Source organism: Scyliorhinus torazame, unplaced genomic scaffold, assembly GCF_047496885.1.
Source record: "Scyliorhinus torazame isolate Kashiwa2021f unplaced genomic scaffold, sScyTor2.1 scaffold_782, whole genome shotgun sequence".
Classification (NCBI taxonomy): Eukaryota; Metazoa; Chordata; class Chondrichthyes; order Carcharhiniformes; family Scyliorhinidae; genus Scyliorhinus; species Scyliorhinus torazame.
In genome coordinates, this window is record NW_027308509.1 from 25,851 (window position 1) to 45,941 (window position 20,091).

Consider the following 20,091-nt stretch of genomic DNA (forward strand, 5'->3'; position numbering starts at 1 on the left):
TGCACAAACAGGTACTGGAACAGCCGAGTGAATGGTTCCCATGTTCTGTGGAAGCCATCTTCCAATCCACGGATGGCGAATTTGATTTTCTCAATTTGGAGAAATTCCGATTGGTGAGACAGCCAGTCTGCAGCTTTAGGTGGTGCTGCTGACCACTAGCCAAGCAGGATTCTACAGCGGGCGATCAAGGGCACCGGCCCTCCTCCCCAGGAAGATCTGATACCCCAAAGACCGCCACTTTGGACATTGCCTCGAAAAAAGCTGTCCAGTCTGGGACAAGACCAGAACACAGGCGCGGTTGGCTTGGCCTCCTTGGCACCATTCATATCTATCCTCCGCATCCATGAAGAACCTGCTTATTTGAGTTCTGGTCAAGTGGGCTCTACGCATTTAGTTGCATTAGTCTTGCACATGCGGAGTTCACCATGTGCAGTGCTTCGCTCCAGAATCCCCACCCTATTTTGAACCCCAAGTCCTCTTCCTCCTACTTGTAATTGTTTGGCGTCAGCCCTTTCCATCAGTCGTCGTACATGCCGTACAGTCCCCTCTACCTAAAATTTCTGCACCACAGATGTTCTGGTAATAACTGTCGCGGGCACGTCCTTGTTGCCTTCCATAGGAAGTTTTTAAGCTGCAGGGGCCTGTATTCTTTGCCCATTAGATGAAATCTTTACCACAGTTTTGCGGCCAGACCATCAAGTGTACAAGTGATTATTCAAGCCTGTGATGACTTAACCGGCCAGCCACAGGTGTTCAGAAAACCACAACTACAGATTTGTTGAAATCTGCCTTGGATCAGATAACCTCACTGAAGACAAGGGTGTGTAAAATGTCCATAATTTGAATCTTATTCCGAATTTCAGCCTGAGAATGACAATTATTTACATATATTCTTTACTCAGTATGTAAGGCACTACACATGCATAGGCTATTGGAACACAGGAACATAATTCTGGAAATGACATTATACAAGCCGTAAAAAAACCCAGACAAAATGTTGTGTTCCCATTTTGTACAATTTAATACTTTCAAGCACCATATTAACTCAAACTTTGTGTTAAAAAAGGTGAGTAAATGCTTAGGATATAGATTATTTTTATAGCTCCACTATAAAAACTGTCACATGCATATTTCTCATTCATCTGTTAAATGATTACATTTTGTAGGTTGCCAACAGATGTCCAATATGTTTTTATTGGTGAACTTGACATATTTACTGTGTAGAGAAATAGCTGTAGTCAGAGAATAGTAAATATTAAGTTTACATTGAACTGAATGCCAAGTTACCCCAAAGAACTCCTTTAGGTGGTATGTACCAAGTAAACACTAGATTCTCATGTGCTTTGGGAAAAAACATTAACATTATATACACAGAAAGCAGCCGCTAAGTCAGATATTCTAAAACATTCAAGGGCAATAATTATATATAAAAGTTGGCAGCTCGCACTCAGCCTTTATTACCAAGTTGTAAACACGAACAAAGTAATAGCTATAGGAATCTTCAAAACAGATCATTTGTGAAGAACTCCCTTTAATGCCACAAGTGGACATTATTTTATTTCAGGATATTTCACCCAAGTTTCACATCATTATGCTTACTACAGCCCATAAAGTAATCTACAGTTAACCATTCTTTTTGGTCACTGGGACACTATTTCACGACACATTATAAAAGGACGTATGCACAATATGGTTGCCAAGAGATTGCTTGCAGTTGGTGCACAAAACATGTAATGTAGGCTGATTGATAAGGTTATCACAACTTGAGCGAAATTCACTCACTTTTAACCATTTGAACATGGCCAAAGTGCCTCACATCTGGTTTGCAATTACCTTCCCAAAAAGATTGGGGAAAAAAGCAAAAGGCTGGTGTGCCCTATTTCAGTCTTTCCTTGAAGATCTTTCATTAAAGTTCCACCCCTTGTTGATTGACATTCATCACTCAGTAAAGTGAATCAGGTTTTAAGTAGGAGAGCAAATAAAAGAGAACCACAAGATTCATAAGCTTAATCTGCATTATAATTCATGCAAGGCTGAGGAAAAAGAGAACACTGAATTTTACAATGTGTCTGTTCCATATTCCTTCAGCTGCTCTTGTACTGTAATTACACTATCTGAACCTCCTCTGGCTTCTGGCAGCATTTTAACTGGCACACAGAAATATTGTCTCTGTATCAGGTTATAGCTGAGCTATATTTAAAACATGAAAATAGCGTAAATTTTAAACATTCTTGAATTATACTGATCTGTGATTTTCAAAACAGATTATAAATAAAAATCAATCATTATATTTCTATTCAATTTGTTAAGTCCTGGTAGGTTTGGGCCATGAATAGTTCATGCTCTAGTGATTTTTTAATACTTGATCCACTTTGGATTTTGTGAACAGGAATGCCAGTATAGTCAATCAGCTACCCAAATCTGGATATCTGGCAACATTTCAAACAGGTGACTGGTCATTTCTGTAGACATCTCAGAAATGTAAATCAAAGATTAAACATTTAAGTATTCCCAAGTGGAAAATGTAATTTTACTAGTTGTTGGTTCTACATTCTGTAATTAAATAGACCAAAATAGACAGTTGTCTTTTATTTCCAATCCAGTGCTAGATTCAGTTCAGACACGTTTAATTTTAACCAGGCTGGTTAGTAAACATTCCATTTGCACGACTCAGCAATAGACGAGCTGCCATGGTAAAAGAAAACAAAGGATCATTCTGCCACCATATTATTGCAAAACCATGAAATACCATAACAGTACAAAAATGCAAGATTACAAAAGAAAAATAACTAATACAAAGGGCAGCTCCCCAAAGCCATTTCAAGTTTGCATCATCTTCAGGTGTCAACTCCCGTTCAACTTGCTTCATTCTTTGAAGCCTCATCAAAATTTTCAACGAGATCTATAAGAAATAAGAATAAAGTTAGTATAGAAACAGAGCATGGTCTACAGAACTTCTATACCACTGACAGGCAGCCTAGGCTAGTGAGTGAATGGGGCGCATGAGTTGGCCATAAAATTGAAATCAAGCAAGTTGACTAACCATGAACCTAATATTTCATAATGAGCTATAGAAAATCATTCATATAAATTAAACTGTCAACTTCAGGTGGTAAAAACAGAAGAAATATTTACACATTGGAAGCAGAGAAAGCACATGGCTCTCAAGTCAATATTGTGTGCAATCAGCATGCACATCACTCTACTTGCTCTTGCCTTAGTTGCATATCACTTCAGTCATACCAGTCGGACAAATAAATAGACGGAAATAAGCAGAATAATAGTAATAATCACTTATTGTCACAAGTAGGCTTCAGTGAAGTTACTGTGAAAAGCCCTAGTCGCCACATTCGAGTGCCTGTTCGGGGAGGCCGGTACGGGAATTGAACCCACACTGCTGCCTTGTTCTGCATTACAAGCCAGCTGTTTAGCCCACTGTGCTAAACCAGCCCGTGTGGCAACTCTACGTGGGTAACGGGCAACAAAATGTCTCACGGGCTGCACTTAGAATCCAGATGGGCCCCAGGCTGCCAGCACTGTTCCAAACTGTATCAGCCAAATGGACTCTTCTCCCTCTGTCACCTTTAAGTATGAACACTACTGAAACACTGACCTACATACCATGCATAAGTAACATGTTCTTATCTAATTTTTTAGCACTTCTTCAATTTTGAAAATATTTTAATTCTATTATGTAGGATAATATGCAGACAGTGGTAGAACCCAAATGCATTTGGACAGCATATGTATTACACTTCAGCAGGCAAAGATCCTTCTGCTTTTCCAACAATGAAGAATATATTTGAGATAACCTTGTGTTATGGCTCTGTGGCTTTGCTTCAATGGCACCAATTTGAAATCTCAATTTTAAATTACCTGGAACTTCATCATCATCCTCTTCACCAGAAGCGAGTGGTGCTTTGCTATCCACAGCTGCAAGCAAAATAATTCATTTAGTGAAAAACTGAGTCAATCACAATTCAGTTTTTCAAGTAAACTCTCACTTACCAGATAGGTAACTAAAATGTGCGGCCTAGATTTGCTAGATACTAATGTGGATATACCCAGAATTATACAAAGAGAGGGCACCAGGTCCTGCCTGTGCTGCCACTAATCAACCTCACTCCCCTGCTCTTTCCCCTTCACCCTGCAACTTTCCCATTTTAAGTATATATTCAACTTTATGAAAGGTGCTACTGAATCTGCTTTTCCAGCCCTTTAAGACAGTGCTATCCAGACTGCACATTTCTGCTTTAAACAAATTCTCTTCTCTCCTCTGGTTCTTTTGCCAATTATCTTAAATTGGTGTCCTCTGATTACTTACTGAGCTTCCTGCCAGTGGAAAGTTTCCCCCAATTTATTCTACCAAAACTCTTTAGAATTTTGAAACCTTACAAAATCTCTTCCGGGCTTTATTTGCTCTAAAGGAGAACCATCTCAGCATCTGTACTCTCCCCACATACGTGGGAAGCCCTGGGTTTAAAACTTCAAAACTGCAGAAAGCAGGTTAGGCAAATGCAGCAAGCATTTGGCAAAGTTCAACAAAAAGAAATAAATGAATGCTTAGATGATCTGTATGTAGGATGAGGTTCCTTCTCTTCATTGCTTAGATGATCTGTATGTAGGATGAGGTTCCTTCTCTTCATTGAAGAGTCCTAATAAATTTTTCTGTTTAACTGGCAGCAGGTAGACTCCAGTATAGCAAATCTAACAAAACAGTCCAACTCCAACAATGCAACATTCCTTTAGTAATCCACAGAAGATTCAGATTAGTTATGGTCCCAAGTTCATCGTGACTAAATTGGCAATAGTAACAATAGTACATTTCATAATTGAGAGATTTCAGGGTGACTGGCCTGGTAATAGTAAAATGAATAAAAAGTATGCACGTAAACATCAAATTTTAACAAAACCGTATCACACTAAAAACCGTCACAAGTTATGAACACAAAGAGATCAGTATACTAACGTTGTTTAGGCAGTGACTCTGCGAGCCGCCTCAAACTGGTCAGACTATCGGCTCCAAGTTGATTCAGGATACTGGGTAACATCTCGGTCAGCTGCTTAGTCTCTGCATGCCCTGTGATCGTAAATGTATTTGCAGCAAGTGAAGCTTGAACTTTAGGATTATTGAAGTGAATAACTGTTCCCTGGTTTGTGAACATGTTCACCTGCAAGAGATTTAAAACATATACTTAATTTAAAGAATGTTGCACTGAAAAAGTAAATGTTACAGCTGTGCAATGCAACAATGGCCATGAAGCTGTGATTTACTTTGCTGATTGCATTTAATACATTCTTGTCGGTGCAGAAGGAAGCTTCTCTTCTGGCTGCAGTGTGGATCCAACAGCAATATAAATAGGGAAGCCGAGAGCAATGACCCTCCCCACACCCCCTTGACACCATGAGCTGAAGATGCAGTCTGCGGTGTTCAATTTTGTTTTTAATAATTTTCAATTTTAGAAACCCCACCCTGGTTTGCACACACCTCTCTCTCTCTCTCCCCCCTCCCCCACCTGCTCTGACATAAGGAACCATGGATGTGGGGAGGGAGTGAGCATAGTGAGGAAGTGCATGCGTGCACAGAGCCAGTTCTTTGACACTCCTACTGATTCATAGCACGATGCAAAGCACATTTTGCACCTGCTAGGAGCAGTCCTGGATAAGTCAGAGTAAAAACTAGGGGTAGTATGGTACAAATAGCCGAAATTTTCACACCAACAGTCCCAGCGTGAGTTTAGGTGCACCACCACGGCACGGTAGCACAGTGATTAGCACTGTGGCTTCACAGCACCAGGGTCTATTCCTGGCTTGGATCACTGTTTGTGTGGAGTTTGCACGTTCTCAGTGTGTCTGCATGGGTTTCCTCCGGATGCTCTAGTTTCCTCCCACAAGTCTCAAAAGACGTGCTGTAAGGCGAATAGGGCATTCTGAATTCTCCCTCAGTATACCCGAACAGGCGCCAGAATGTGGCGACTAGGGTCTTTTCAAAGTAACAAAGGGGCAGCACGGTAGCGTTGTGGACAGCACAATCGCTTCACATCTCCAGGGTCCCAGGTTCGATTCCGGCTTGGGTCACTGTCTGTGTGGAGTCTGCACATCCTCCCAGTGTGTGTGTGGGTTTCCTCCGGGTGCTCCGGTTTCCTCCCACAGTCCAAAGATGTGCAGGTTAGGTGGATTGGCCATGATCAATTGCCCTTAGTGTTGGGTGGGGTTACTGGGTTATGGGGATAAGGTGGAGGCGTTGACCTTGGGTAGGGTGCTCTTTCCAAGAGCCGGTGCAGACTCGATGGGCCGAATGGCCTCCTTCTGCAATGTAAATTCTATGATAATTGAACTTCATTGCAATGTTAATGTAAGCTTACTTGTGACAAAGATTATTTAAAAAATATGAGCTCCTCAGAACTTAAGGTGCTGTTTTGGTGCCCAGTAGCAGCAAATACCTCAGCATTTACTACAAATGGGACCACAAGATCTGGCCCAGCACATCATCCTTTGTTCAAACGCTGAAGAATTTCCTACTGATCGATGGCTGTAGGAACATCTCTGTTCCAATCTGTTAATAAAAATTGACTGGCAATTTCTCGCCAGCTTTAAAAAAAATTTAATTTACGGCATGTGGGCGTTGCTGGCTGGGCAGCATTTATTGCTCATTCCTAGTTGCCATTCAGAAGGTGGTGGTGAGTTGCCTTCTTGAATCGCTGCAGTCCTTGAGGTGTAGGTATACCCACTGTGCGGTTAGGGAGGGAGTTCCAGGATGTTGCCCCGGCCACAGTGAAGGAATGGTGATATATTTCCAAGTCAATTTCAAATGTTCTTCTCTATTGTCAATTGCCAGCAGTATCTAATGGAACCTCTATTTTCTTCTTGTTTACAAATCAGAAATCATGTTAGTTAGATTATAACTACTGTGGGAACAATTACAGTAAAATGAGGTCAAACACGAAGAGCCCATTTTCATGATATAATTGCTAATATCCATTCTTTCATTATCAAGTCTTTTTCACAGCAGTTAAGCATTTCAAGTTAACTGCTTAAAAAAAAAAAATCACATGGCTCCCTTCTCATAGAAAGACAATACTATTAAAATTTAAGTGTTGAAAATGTCAATTGATTCTAGCTCAAAATGAATTAATTATGAATCCTTTACTGAAGAGGAAATTTGCCCCTTGGATGTATATCAGTATTACGCCTCCTTTGATCTTACTTCACCCACACTGCTACTCTCTTCTCCCTCTTAGGTACCATCTCAGCCTATTTCCTGGTTAACACTGGGAGCTTGAATTACTAAACCATGCCAGCATTAATAATAATCTTTTTATTGTCACAAGTAGGCTTACATTGCAAAGAAGTTACTGTGAAAAGCCCCTAGTCACCACATACCGACACCTGTTCGGGTACAGAGGGGGAATTCGGAATGTCCAAATTACCTAACAGCACGTCTTTTGGAACAAGTGGGAGGAAACCAGACCACCCGGAGGAAACCCACGCAGACACGGGGAGAACACGCAGACTCCGCAGTGACCCAGCCGGGAATCGAACCTGCTGTGAAGCCACCGTTCTAACCACTGTGCTACCCAAATTATCACAACCCCGTGCACGTTAAAAACAAACTAGTCCCGACAATATCACCTGTGTACACTGCCCAAACCAAAAGAGGCGGTGGCAAAGAAGAGGAACGAGAAATAATTTTTATAAACAAAACTGGCACAATCTCATTTTCAGAATACACAATTTTCACACCATTAGTTTTTAAGGGGCAGTGATACAATAATCTGATTTGAAAGGGAAAACAAAAGTCTCAACATGTAGCACATGGTCCAATCAATTTATGTGCAAATATATTTTTGTGAATACCTCTTCAATACCAGAAATGTTATTCACACCAAGCTTCTTTAAAGAGAATTGGAGTTTTTTGTCATCTGCTGTTGCTGTTCTGTGGACAACCTTCTTCTTTCGGCGGGCAGTACCCTGGGTACAAAAACAGAAAAGAAAATTACATGATGCTTAATTCAACATTTAAATTTGCTTAGTTCAGACAATAGTTACTGAAATATTGCACTTTTTATTTGCTGAAAATGAACATTCAAATTGCAAACATGTACACTGCATCAAAAGATTTTTTACATCTAGGTTGTATGGAATTTAAGGTGCTGCATTTGTCAGATCAACCATGTGCAGAAATAAACTTTGACGGTAAAATAGATTTGGGAGGCACCCATTCATGTTCTCAAGTTTTACTATGCACCCAGAGCAAGATACATTATGGGAAAACAGCCACAGTGTATATGAATACTTCATTCGGTATTGGCCTTCAGTCCACATATACTTCCAGTCCACCATCTCACTTCCATCCAAAAGAGCTACAATGGTCTAGTTGGCTCCCCGGCCGGCCCCCAGCCCAGACATACCGTTGCTCATCTTGCATACCAGGCCTCAGCACATTGTCTGCTGCTCCACCAATCAGAGACTGTTTCTCTGCCTCATTTGCTGCTGATACGCTCACTAATCAGCCTATCAGCAGCAAACACAGAACAGTAGCCTCTGGTTGGAGCAGCAGTTCAGAGCAGAATCTTGTATTGAAACTCCGCTGGCTGCCAGGAATTTTGAGGAGTTTCACAGGCCACATCCAGCCCTCGGAACGTACACTGGACAAGCCTGATCTGGTCTAAAACGACCCACCAGAACAGAGTTCATCTGTTGATCTACTGGCTAGTAGTGACTAATTGAGATGCATCTATGTAGCCCAATTAGTAAATATAGAATGAGTAATAGACACGACTGTTAAGCATGTAAACTTAATGCGCATTCTCATATTGCATGCTTGCGCACTTTAAGCTTTTTTGTTCACGTTGGTAAAGACAAGTTTTATTTCTTTAGTTGCTGAATGGTGGTAGTTATTACATTAAGTATATACACATGAAATACATTTATCCGTATGGTGATAGGCATTCTACCAAACTAATGCATGCAGCTAATTGATGTAGCCACACCTATGAGGTAACAATTTTTGGACAACTACAATAAGACATTTCTAAACAATTGTATACAAAATTGCAGAAGCTTTTACACGTACTCTTTGCATGCGTAATTTCCATGGGATCACCTGAAAACTCAATTTCATTATTGTAAGAAGTGGAACGATTCAACCCTCAAACTTCAGAAGACTGAACAGAAACCTTCTCTTTTATCTAGGGCACCAGCGTAACCAAATATCTCAAAACTGGAGGATACTGGAGCAAAAACTAGCGCCCAAACTAGTCCTTCACAACATTAAGCAACAGATACTTCATCTTTATGGAAAGGTTATAGCAACTGCAGGCCTATATTGACGATTGTTCAATTTGAAAGGTGTACTATCACTAGTATCACCAACAAGGTGGACAAACTAGAATCTTTCATACACTAACATCTAAGCAGAAGCTACATAAGTTATCGTTAGCAGTTACGCTACTCCCACGAGAGCACATAAAACATGCATGGATATCAAGTTCTTCCTCTGACAAAAATACGGTTACAAGACACATGATTGCAGCAGCATTCTTCTAAATTTTTTTAAACCAACAATTGTGTCAACAGTATTAATTAGTTGAAAATTCTCTCCTTTTCCTTGGTCTCCGTGTCACTATAAAAGGGACCCCCATCTCTTCTGTTGCACTGAAGTGAGATCACTTGTCTCAATGAGACTCATTGTAAAACAGTGACAATAACACAAAGTTGCATGCTATGATTTTTAAAGTTACTACATTGAAGATTCAGATTCTGACAAAAGTACCACCATAAACAAAATAATAACAAGGCAGCGAAGAGTGTGTTAACTCTTGTACATATACCAATACCATAGATATATCTTCCAATCTAAATTTCACCTATCTGTTTAAGATAATTTTACGAGGTCAGAAAATGAAGAAAAACAGCAGTGGAATTATGCAATCTCATCTAGCTAGGTCAATCATTAGAATATGATTTCATATAAATTTCATAAAATATGATTGCAGACGGCACATTAAAATGCTTTTTTCAACTGCTATAAATTATTGCAAGAACAGGCCGACTTATACCACTCACTCACTAATCTCCCAAATAAATGCTCTAGGTATGCAGTATTTTAGGACATATCAGATTATCTCATGCCAAAAGATGTGAATTATAGCTGCCTAAATGGATCCACTGTGCTACTTAGTCATATACAAAGCTTCTTGGAACTTTTACAAACAAACGTTTTGTTAGAGGTCAACAACAGAACGTTAGCCTGCTTTTATACTATATATTTCTGTCATATTCAGTTTTTTATTCCATTAAGCGCACACCAAGTCCTGTTCACCTAAATTTTCAGGTGATTGCTGACTTACATCGGTTCCCAGTCCAACAATATCTCCACTTTAAAATGTGTTTTCATTCAAATCCCTTGAACATCTCACCCTTCTATAACTTCTCCACCCGAGATCTCCACGCTCCTGAATTTCTGACCTTGCCTGCATCAATGATGTACCAACCATTATGTGGAGATGCCGGCGTTGGACTGGGGTGAGCACAGTACGAAGTCTTACAACACCAGGTTAAAGTCCAACAGGTTTGTTTCGATGTCACTAGCTTTCGGAGCGCTGCTCCTTCCTCAGGTGAATGAAGAGGTCTGTTCCAGAAACACATATATAGACAAATTCAAAGATGCCAAACAATGCTAGGAATGCGAGCATTAGCAGGTGATTAAATCTTTACAGATCCAGAGATGGGGTAACCCCAGGTTAAAGAGGTGTGAATTGTCTCAAGCCAGGACAGTTGGTAGGATTTCACAGGCCAGATGGTGGGAGATGAATGTAATGTGACATGAATCCCAGGTCCCGGTTGAGGCCGCACTCATGTGCGGTCAGTCTTCAGAACAGTGACCACGACACCACACAACCCTGTCATGGCAATCTCTGCAAGACGTGCCAGATCATCGACATGGATACCACTATTACACGTGAGAACACCACCCACCAGGTACGCGGTACATACTCGTGCGACTCGGCCAACGTTGTCTACCTCATACGCTGCAGGAAAAGATGTCACGAAGCGTGGTACATTGGCGAGACCATGCAGACGCTGCGACAACGAATGAACGGACATCGCACAACAATCACCAGGCAGGAATGTTCCCTTCCAGTCGGGGAACACTTCAGCAGTCAAGGGCATTCAGCCTCTGATCTCTGGGTAAGCGTTCTTCAAGGCGGCCTTCAGGACCCGCGACAACGCAGAATCGCCGAGCAGAAACTTATAGCCAAGTTCCGCACACACGAGTGCGGCCTCAACCGGGACCTGGGATTCATGTCTCATTACATTCATCCCCCACCATCTGGCCTGCGAAATCCTACCAACTGTCCTGGCTTGAGACAATTCACACCTCTTTAACCTGGGGTTACCACATCTCTGGATCTGTAAAGATTTAATCACCTGCTAATGCTCGCATTCCTAGCATTGTTTGGCATCTTTGAATTTGTCTATATATGTGTTTCTGGAACAGACCTCTTCATTCACCTGAGGAAGGAGCAGCGCTCCGAAAGCTAGTGACATCGAAACAAACCTGTTGGACTTTAACCTGGTGTTGTAAGGCTTCGTACTGTACCAACCATTGGCAGCCCTACTTCCCAGTCCCAGGTTCTGAGATTCCCTGCCTGAACCTTGCTATCCTCTTTTAACATGTTTCTCAAAACCGATGTTTGGCCAACCCATGCAAGAGCAACTCACCTAGTCCCACTGCACTGCCCTTTCCCCATAGCCCTGCAAATCCCCTCTCTGGGTTCAATTCCAACTCCCTTTTCAAAGCCACGATTGGCCTTGCCGCCACCACACTCAGGCAATGAATTCCAAATTCTAACCACCCACTGCATGTGGTCGATGATTCTTAAACTAAAATACTACTCTAAATCTACATCCTTCGGTCCACGGCACTTCCACCAACAGGACAGTTTCTCTCTATCTAGTGTTGTAAGACTTCGTACTGTGCTCACCCCAGTCCAACGCCGGCATCTCCACATCTATCTACCATGTCCAGCCCCACGATTGTGAATACCTCTAGCAAATCTTGTCTCGAGCATCTCCACTCAAGTTGACAACTTCTCAAACAACTCAGTTTCTCCCATCTACTCATGTAGCTGAGGTCCCCCATTCCTGCACAAGTTGTTTAAATCATTAAAAAAATAATTCACGTTAGTCTGAAATTAAAACCATATTTGGAAATTGCTTACCTTTCCACCAATGCGAACTTGGGCTTGCAGCTTGGCTAGTTTTTCTTGATTCATTATTATTTCCTTCATCTGAAATGACAGTTACATAGTGAACATTCATAGTGCCACAAAGTTTCACTTGTAAGTTCCCCCAATGTTTCCTGGAGTCCCAAGAGCTATACCTAATTATTTCTAGAAATTAGACAACGTTTTGACCTCAATTACTTTGTGGTAGCGAATTCCACAGATTCACCACTCTCTGGGTGAAGAAATTTCTCCTCACCTCAGTCGTAGGTTTACCCCTTATTCTCAAACTATGACGCCTAGTTCTGGATTCCCCACCATCGGGAACATTCTTTCTGAATCTACCCGGTCTAATCCGGTTATAATTTCATAAATTTCAATGAGATGCCCTCGCACTCTTCTGAACGCCAATGAATATAATTCTAACCGACTTAACCTCTCCTCATATATGACAGTCCTGCCATCCCAGTAATCAGCTTCGCTGCACTTCCTTTGTAGCTTTCAGGTATAGGGCGGGGGGGGGGGGGGGGGGCGGGGGGGGGGGGGCCGGGATTAGGCTATTGAGTTGGATGATCAGTTGTGATCATAATGAATGGCGGAGCAGGCTTGAATGGCCTCTTCCTGCTCCTATTTTCTTTTTCATCAATGTATAGTTTTTACGCAGACTGAATTCACAGAAATTTAGCGCAAATTTACCGTACCCTTGACAGGACAGATAGGATTTAATCAATAATTCGATCAAAAAAATGAGTAGATACAAAACTCCACCTGACAAAATTGTCGAGCGGCTGGGAAGGTGAATTTAACAGGGGCCAGCTAAAATTGCAGCACGCAAAATGCAGAAGTGTAACTTGCAGTTTTCAGGGAGGGAGAAACTCGGGCAGAATTAATTTCACATCGATAAAGCAATGAAATTTGTTCAGCGACTAAAAATCATCAAAAATAAACTCTTCTCCGGCCTACCCGAAACCGCCCATCGGCTCCCCACTGAGGGGCAACGAATGCGGAATCGATCCGCGGCCGGGCCTCATGAAACGGAGCGTGATCGGACCTCGGGACTGCGCCAGCTGAAGGGTACCGCGACTGAGGCCTGAAACCAGGGCTTCAGAAGGGGTTGGCGGGCTCTGCCCCATCCCTGGGCCGCAGCATCGGCCCACTCACAGCGGCAGGCTCATGTCGCTTCTCTGTCTGCTTGTCCCCCTCCTCTCCCGTCGAGCGTTACCTTGAGTGTGAGTCGATTGTCCGGGCCCTGCCTGCCTGGCCGGTTACCGAGCTGCGGGAATCAGACACACGAGGCACTCAGCAAAATGGCGGCCAGAGGGAGAACGGATATGACGACACACGAATGTAACCCACCCCGCGGGCGGGGCGAGGGGGCGGGGCGAGGGGAGGCCGTTGGGCCCATTGAGCCGTCTCTCCACCGTTCAACTGGATTGGCCCGGAGTCTCCAGGAGTTGAAGATCAATCTCCAAAACGCAACTCAGTGCAGCCCTGGCGAACAAAAATCACCATTCAAATGGGAACATGTTAGATCGAAGGGTCGAGATTTAGAATCAGTTTGTATGAAGCTTAGGAACAGCAATGGGCAGCAAACATTGGTGGAAGTTGTGTGTAGACCACCAAACTGATGTTCACAGTATAAATCAGGAAATTAGAGATGCATGTAATGTGGGTAATACAGCAATAATGGGCAACTTCAATTTATATATAGACTGGGTGAACCTTATCAACATGCTGTGGAGGATGAATTTCTGGCCTGTGTACAAGGTGAGTTTCTTAATTGATTGACGAACCAATTAAGGACCGGGCTATTTTAGATTTAGTATTATGTAACGAGAAAGAGCTAAATAACCTTGAGCTAATTGCCTTTGTGCAATCATAGCCATAATAATAATTTGTATTAGTGTCACAAGTAGGCTTACATTAACACTGCAATGAAAGTAAAAGCTTTTTTGGGTATGTGAAAGTAAAAATATTATCTCGGGCAAATATGGGCCCATTACAGGTGAAATCTGGAGAATTTATAGTGGAGAACAAGGGAAAAGTGAAGGAACTAAACAATTACTTTGTGTCTGTCTTCACAAAAGAAGATGCAGTGATAAGCACTGCTGCCTCACATTGCCAGGGACCTGGGTTCGATTCTGGTCTTGGGTGACTGTGCCCGCCCATGTCTGCGTAGGTTTCCTCCAAAAGTCTCTTTCCACAGTCCAAAGATGTGCAGATTAGGTGGATTGGCCATGGGGTTATGGCAATAGGGTGGGCGAATGTGCCTAGGTAGAGTGATCTTTCGAGGGTCAGTGCAAGATTGATTTATTTTTTGTCACTTTTTACCAGATGTATAAATATTGAAAATGGGGGGGTCTGTTTAGCTGACAGTCAAGCATCATCCAATTGGCTCATGAAACATTTTGCTTTCCAATTGATGTAGGAAAGCAAAGGATGGGTGTGTTGACTGTCTAATGGTTGGAACAGGGGCAAGGCATGTGGTGAAACCTCCAGGAATACATTTTATCACAGTTGGCAAACCTGCCGTTCAGACAATGGGTGATCTGATTCAGGCTTTACTCCTTTTCTCTGTCAATTCCACCCTCGCCCCCTAGTAAACCTCAACACCCTTATCGATCAAAAGTCTATCTAACTCAGCCTTCAATATATTTAATGATACAGCCTCCACTGCTTTTTGACTCAGCACAGAAGGAGACCGCTCAGCCTATCTTGCCTGCACCAGCTTTCCGAATCAGCAATTCCATTAGTGCCATTCTCCTGCCTTCTCCCCATAACCCTGCACAGACTTCCTTTTCACGTAACAGTCTAATTCCTCACTGACTGCCCGATTGAACCTGCCTCCACCACATTCTCGGGCATTGCATTCCAGATCCTGACCACCTGCTGCATGAAAATGTTTTCCTCACACTTCTTTTGCTGAGTATCTTAAATCCTTTCATCTTTCTATCGTCAGCAAATATGATCAATTTGTAGGGAGGGAAAGAGAATGGGAGAGGAGTAGGAGAGAAAGTTGGGAGGAGAGAGAGAAATGGGGGAGATTGAGGGAGGAGTAAGGTGAGTGGAGAAGAGAGCTAGGGGAGAGTCGGAGGAATGGGAAGAGGAGTCAAACGTCTTCCATTTAATCCCGAGATAGTTCCAAGATAATACTTTTCCTGCGAAATTCAGTTGAAGAGAAAATGGTCCTGAGTCAAAATGCTTGGGTAATGGGGCTACTAATATGGCAACAGATGGCAGCTGGAACCCGGCCATGTGGCTCTTTCAGGAGCTTAGTGGTCTCTGTTGCTGTGGATGAGTTTCAGGCTGTGTATCTCATGATTCAGCACGGTAGCACAAGTGGATAGCACTGTGGCTTCACAGTGCCAGGGTCCCAATTTCAATTCCCCACTGGGTCACTGTCTGTCCGGAGTCTACATGTTCTCCCCGTGTCTGCGTGGGTTTCCTGCGGGTGCTCCAGTTTCCTCCCACAGTCCAAAGACGTGCAGGGTAGGTGGATTGGCCATGTTAAATTGCCCTTAGTGACCATAAAAGGTTAGGAGGGGTTATTGGGTTACAGGGATAGGGTGGAAGTGAGGGCTTAAGTGGGTCGGTGCAGACTCGATGGGCTGAATGGCCTCCTTCTGCACTGTACGTTCTATGTTCTTATTCAGTTTCGAAGAAATGGTCCTTTAATAAGCGACCAAATCAGACAAATAGAGGAAGGAAACATCAAATTAGATGCTATTATTTTCTTTTTTGACCATAGGCAGTGATGGTTTGTAGTGCAAGGTCTCTCTGTTTTACCCAGTGTAGCGGCCTTTTGCACCATAATTGCACACTTTTAAGTTAATCGCTAAGAAATATAAAATCTGGTTCTCCTATCTCTGGTTTAACTTATTGGAGTTTGCCCAGATATATGCAATAATTGTGCCCTCCTTCTCTCTGACAGATAAGTGTAGATGAGGTAAGCCATTGAAGATGTAGAACTCATCCTTACTCATGAATCCATGATCCTCCTCTGTGACATTAAACTACCTTTTGAATGATTCCAGAGTTTTAACCTACCTGGAATATGATGCCAACAATCATTTAAATATCTGAAATGGACAGCCTACACTTAGAAAGGTGCATCAAAGGTATTCACTCCGAGTGACAGGGAAGGCTAAAGAGGAATCATGATTAACATTTAAAATGTTATTAAATGAGCAATTTGGAATTTTTGGATCATTTCCAAGTGAAGTCACTCTGACGACTTTGAATGCTCTTGTTAGATTTTAATTGGTGAAAGTTCCACAGAGCCGAATAGGGCAAAGTAACAAATTCCATGCATATCCAGGAAAACTCCAATAATTTATATTCCCTGATGAGGGAGTGGCTGGAAGACTTGTCCAAATTTCCAGTCACCAAAATTTCCTGTTCTTCTGGAATCATGTTCCACACCAAATTCCAAACACAACCAAGAATCTATCCAACTTCCATTCTGGGATCTATCCCTTGAAATGTATTTCATTGGAGTTTATTGAGGACCTACCACATTCCCCTTTATTATTACAACAAACTCAAAAGAAAATAATTTGTTTCCTCATACTGTGCTTCCCTGAGTATCAAAATGGGTCTTCTTTCTTATTTTAAATTTCACCTCAACATAACCTTCCACTCTTTCTTCCTTCTTCTTTCCTATGTCCATCTCTTTTCCTTTCCTGTCCCTATCTCTCCCCTGCTCACTTTTGTTATCCCTTTCTTGCTCCTTCCCTGTCTCACTTTTATTTATTCTGATTTGAGAATGTTGCTGACATAGCCCATATTTATTGCCCATCTCTGACTACATATAATTTAAAGCACATGCACAGACCATTCAGTCCAACAGATCCAGGCCATAGTTTGTGCTCCACACAAATCTTATCCGACTATTTCCATGCATCTCTATCAGAATCTATAATATTCACCTCAACTCCCCCTTGGGGTAGCAAAGTCTACATTTTACCCACTCTCTGGGTATAAAAGTTTCTCCTGAGAGGGTAGTGATGGGGCCTACTTTTTGGTTTGATCAATTGACAGGCATGCTAAGCCTGCCTAAAGATGTGCAGCTTGACTGGGGGAATTAGCTCAAATGGTAGAGCGCTTGCTTTGCATGTAAGAGGTAGTGGGATTGATGCCCACATTCTCCACTTTGATATAGGGCAGCACGGTAGCACAGTGGTTAGCACAGTTGCTTCATAGCTCCAGGGCCCCAGGTTCGATTCCCGGCCTGGGTCACTGTCTGTGTGGAGTCTGCATGTTCTCTCCGTGTCTGCGTGGGTTTCCTCCTGGTCCAAACATGTGCAGGTTAGGTGGATTGGCCATGCTAAATTGCCCTTGGTGTTCAAAAAGGTGGGGTGGGGTTGCCGGGTTTTGGGGATAGGATGGAGGTCTGGGCTTGGTAAGGTGCTCTTTCCAAGGGCTAGTGCAGACTCGATGGGACCTCCTGCACTGTAAATTCTATGATTCATTGAGGTTAGGTGGATTGCCATTCTAAATTACCCCTTATTGTCCAAAGACGTGTAGGTTAGGTGGGGTAACGGGGATAGGGCCTAGGTAGGGTGCCCTTTCGGAGGGTCAACACAGACTCAATGGGCCAAATAGCCTCCTGCACTGTAGGAATTTGTTAGATTCCACTTCGGGAGGAGGCCCCACATTGCTCTGGTCTTGAGTCACATTTAGGCAAACCAGGTAATGCCATCAGTTTTCTTTCCCTAAACAGCATTTGTGAATCTGTTAGGTTTTTGTATTAATCTGACAACTTCATAGTTACTTTGACTCGCACTAGCTTTTTATCTCCAGGTTTTTTAAACTGAACTCCAGTTCTCAAACTGTCATGGAAATTCACCTCTTGTTTACTCATCCTGTAAAAGTTGATTTGATTTGATTTATTGTCGCATGTCCCGAAGTACAGTGAAAAGTATTTTCCTGCAGCCGAGGGAACGTACACAGTACGTACATAGTAGACAAAAAGAATAATCAACAGGGAACATTACCAAATGGTACAGCAACAAACAGTGATTAGTTACGGTGCGGAACAAAGGGCCAAACAAAGCAAATACATGAACAAAAGCAGCATAGGGTGCCGTGAATAGTGTTCTTACAGGAAACAGATCAGTCCGAGGGGGAGTCCTTGAGGAGTCTTGTAGCTGTGGGGAAAAAGCTGTTCCTATGTCTGGATGTGCGGGTCTTCAGACTTCTGTACCTTCTGCCTGATGGAAGGGTCTGGAAGAAGGAAATGCCTGGGTGGGAGGGGTCTCTGATAATGCTGTCTACCTTCCTGAGGCAGCGGGAGGTGTATACAGAATCAATGTGGGGATGGCAAGCTTGTGTGATGCGCTGGACTGAGTTCACCACACTCTGCAGTTTGTTGCAAGTTTGGACCGAGCAATTGCCATACCAAGCTGTGATGCAGCCGGATAGGATGCTCTCTATCGCACATCTGTAGAAGTTTGTGAGAGTTGATGCAGACATGCCAAATTTCTTTAGCTACCATAGGAAGTAGAGACGTTGTTGGGGTTTCTTGACTGTTGCATCAACGTGAGTGGACCAGGACAGACTGTTGGTGATGGTAACCCCCAGGAACTTAAAGCTATCGACCATCTCCACTTCGGAGCCATTGATGCAGACGGGAGTGTGTGTCGTGCTGCACTTCCTGAAGTCGATAATCAGTTCCTTGGTCTTTCCGACATTTAGAGAGAGGTTGTTTTCGGTACACCATGCGACCAAGTGATTTTTCTCCTTGTCTGAAACGTCGTTGTTTGAGATATGACCCACCACAGTCGTATCATCCGCAAACCTATAGATTGAGTTGGAGTTAAATCTTTCCACACAGTTATGTGTGTATAGAGAGTACAGTAGAGGACTGAGCACACATCCTTGCGGGGCCCCGGTTGTGGTCTATTGTAGAAGATGTGCTGTTGCCTATCCTGACAGATTGCAGTCTGTTGGTGAGGAAGTCAAGGATCCAGCTGTACAGTGAGGGGTCAAGTCCAAGATTGCATATGATTCTTGTCGGGATAATGGTGTTGAAGGCGGAGCTGTCGTCTATGAACAGCAGTCTTACATAGGTGTCCTTGTTATCGAGGTGTTTGAGTGTTGATTGAGAGCCAGGGAGATAGCATCTGCTGTGGACCGGTTGCAGTGATAGGCAAACTACAATGGATCGAGACCGTCTGGGAGGCTGGCAGTGATCCATCTCATGACTAGCCGCTCGAAGCATTTCATGATAACAGACGTCAGGGCCGCCCGTCAGTAGTCGTTGAGGCAGGCTACCTATTTCATCTTACACCACTGAATTCCTGTGCCCCTTTCCTTGCAGTTTTGCACTGTAATTCTCTCTCTCTCTTTCTCCCACTGCCTCCTTCCTCTCCCTACATCCTCATTTGACCATTTTCCTGCTGCTTCCCCCCCCCCCCCCCCCCCTTTCAGTCGTGCATTACTCTTCTCTATCATTTTGTTGTCAGTGGAAAAACGCAAAGCTTTTTTCACCATGGAATTCTCTGCAGTGAAGGATTTTTTTTTTCCCTCTCAGAAGTTCATATTTGAAACACATCTATATATATTCCCTCCCTTCAGGAACTCTATCTGTCCAAAAGTTAATCTCACTCCCATCCAGCAGAGGTTGCTCACAGACCTCAGTCCCTTCAGTTAAAATAATTCAGCATGAGAAGAATAAGACACTGCTTCCAGCAGCTATTATGGCCCGAAATGCACCCTGAAAATACTTTACTTTTCTATCTATCATTTTTGCTGTACCAAAAATAAAGAATCTGATGCAAAAATACTGATTAACTGGTACCTTGTAACCTTGTGGTTACATTTATGTCACCATGATACTCTTCATAGACTGCAAGTTACT

General features: G+C 42.8%; 1 protein-coding gene and 1 non-coding gene across 2 annotated transcripts; both read right to left on the minus strand.

Moving 5' to 3' along the window:
* Positions 1-997: 997 nt before the first annotated feature.
* LOC140406660 (transcription factor BTF3) lies at positions 998-13,584 on the minus strand. The gene is made up of 6 exons (XM_072494664.1): positions 13,453-13,584; positions 12,228-12,296; positions 7,858-7,971; positions 4,970-5,171; positions 3,877-3,933; positions 998-2,902 (listed from the first exon to the last, which is right to left on the minus strand). The coding sequence occupies exons 2-6, from the start codon at positions 12,294-12,296 to the stop codon at positions 2,856-2,858; spliced, it is 489 nt and encodes a 162-aa protein (XP_072350765.1). The 5' UTR covers positions 13,453-13,584; the 3' UTR covers positions 998-2,855.
* LOC140406661 (small Cajal body-specific RNA 24) lies at positions 9,125-9,255 on the minus strand. Its single transcript, XR_011939218.1, has one exon.
* Positions 13,585-20,091: the final 6,507 nt, after the last annotated feature.

Bases quoted from the DNA above. Each gene is read 5' to 3' on its own strand.
- LOC140406660 (XM_072494664.1), bottom strand. From the start codon at position 12,296: ATGAAGGAAATAATAATGAATCAAGAAAAACTAGCCAAGCTGCAAGCC. The intron at 7,972-12,227 runs GTAAGCAATTTC...TTTTGTACCCAG, and splicing joins AAGTTCGCATTGGTGGAAAG to GGTACTGCCCGCCGAAAGAA. The intron at 2,903-3,876 runs GTAATTTAAAAT...TATTTCTTATAG, and splicing joins GGATGATGATGAAGTTCCAG to ATCTCGTTGAAAATTTTGAT.